Source organism: Solanum verrucosum, unplaced genomic scaffold, assembly GCF_900185275.1.
Source record: "Solanum verrucosum unplaced genomic scaffold, falcon-dt-bn FXZP01000104.1, whole genome shotgun sequence".
In the NCBI taxonomy this organism is placed as follows: domain Eukaryota; kingdom Viridiplantae; phylum Streptophyta; class Magnoliopsida; order Solanales; family Solanaceae; genus Solanum; species Solanum verrucosum.
Window position 1 is genome coordinate 276,074 of NW_026019915.1, and position 1,483 is coordinate 277,556.

The 1,483-nt window shown below is 42.8% G+C and overlaps 1 protein-coding gene across 1 annotated transcript; it reads left to right on the plus strand.

Moving 5' to 3' along the window:
* The first annotated feature begins 265 nt into the window (after positions 1-265).
* On the plus strand, positions 266-1,231 carry LOC125822878 (uncharacterized). Its single transcript, XM_049502349.1, has 2 exons — positions 266-646; positions 983-1,231. Exons 1-2 carry the CDS (start codon positions 266-268, stop codon positions 1,229-1,231), a joined length of 630 nt encoding a protein of 209 aa, XP_049358306.1.
* The last annotated feature ends 252 nt before the right edge of the window (positions 1,232-1,483 follow it).

Genomic DNA, 1,483 nt, shown 5'->3' on the forward strand with positions numbered 1-1,483 from the left:
AATTGTGCCATGTTACGTCTAGGGAGTACCCTTGGGTCGTGACAAACTTGGTAATTAGAGCACAAGGTTTAGAATGATTCTAGGATGATGTTTCATGAACCACGTCTAGTAGAGTCTGGTACATAAGTGTGAAGCGCGCCACACTTATGAATGAGAGGCTATAAGATGTTTAAGAACTTTCACTTATTTCATTACTCTTTAGTCCTGCTTTGAGTCCTAACTATATGAAGTCCTTTTCCTAACCCTTCTCTTGTGATTTTATACAATGAATACAAGAAGAGGAAATGCAGGGAGGACGCAAGAGGAGAATGTCAATGAGGGAGCTCCTCCCCAAGATCCTCAAGCTCCTAATGAAGAAGGGGCTTTGACTAATGTGGATATAACGTCGGCTCTCCAAACATTGACTCATGTTTTGACGACTCAAGTCACTAGGTATGATAGAGCTCATAAGAATCCCAATGCAAGTACAACCGCTTCAAGGATTAGGGATTTCACAAGAATGAATCCCCCTAAATTCTATGGCTCCAAAGTGGATGAAGACCCACAAGGGTTTATTGATGAAGTGTTTAAGGTGCTTAATGTTATGGGTGTGTCTCCAACAGAGAAGGCGGAACTATCCGCCAACCAATCAAAAGATGTGGCTCAGGTATGGTATGAGAAATGAAAGGATGAGAGAACCGTGAGAGCAGGACCGGTTGATTGGGGAGTGTTCAAGTCGGCCTTCCTTGATAGGTTTTTTCCACTAGAGTTGAGGGAGAGAAAGATGCAAGAATTCATCAACCTTCGCCAAGGAGGTATGAGTATGAAGGAGTATAGCCTTAAGTTCACCCAATTGTCTAAATATGCTCAAACCTTAGTGGCGGACTCTAGGGCCAAGATGAACAAATTTGTTATAGGGATATCCGACTTGGTAGTCAATGAATGTCGTTCGGCAATGCTTATTCCAAGTATGAATATTTCACGTCTTATGGTTCATGCCAAGCAAATTGAGGAACAAAAGCTCAAGCAAGTGAATAGTAAAGTAAAGAGGGCAAAGACCGATGATGGGAATTATTCCAAGGGTAAGTTTGAGGTACAAGGTAAACCAAGGTTCAAGAAGAGGTTTTCTAATCAAGGCTCCTCTAGCACTCCAAGAGTCAACAAAGATAGGGTGTCTAACCCTAAGCCACAAGGAGGTAATAGTGGTAGCTCTTATGTTGATAGGCCTAATTGTGCAAAGTGTGGTAAATAGCATGAAGGCAAGTGCCTAGTGGGCACGGACGGTTGCTTTAGTTGTGGGAAGAGCGGTCACATGAAGAGAGATTGTCCCATGCTAATGGTTCAAGGGAGAGAGGGCAAGCAAGTCCCTCCAAGTGGCTCAAATTTTGATGCTCCCAAGAAGAACCGCTTCTATGCTCTTCAATCCCAAGGTGACCAAGAGAGCTCACCGAATGTTGTTACGGGTATGTTGCAAGTATTTTCCATTGATGTTTATGTATTATTA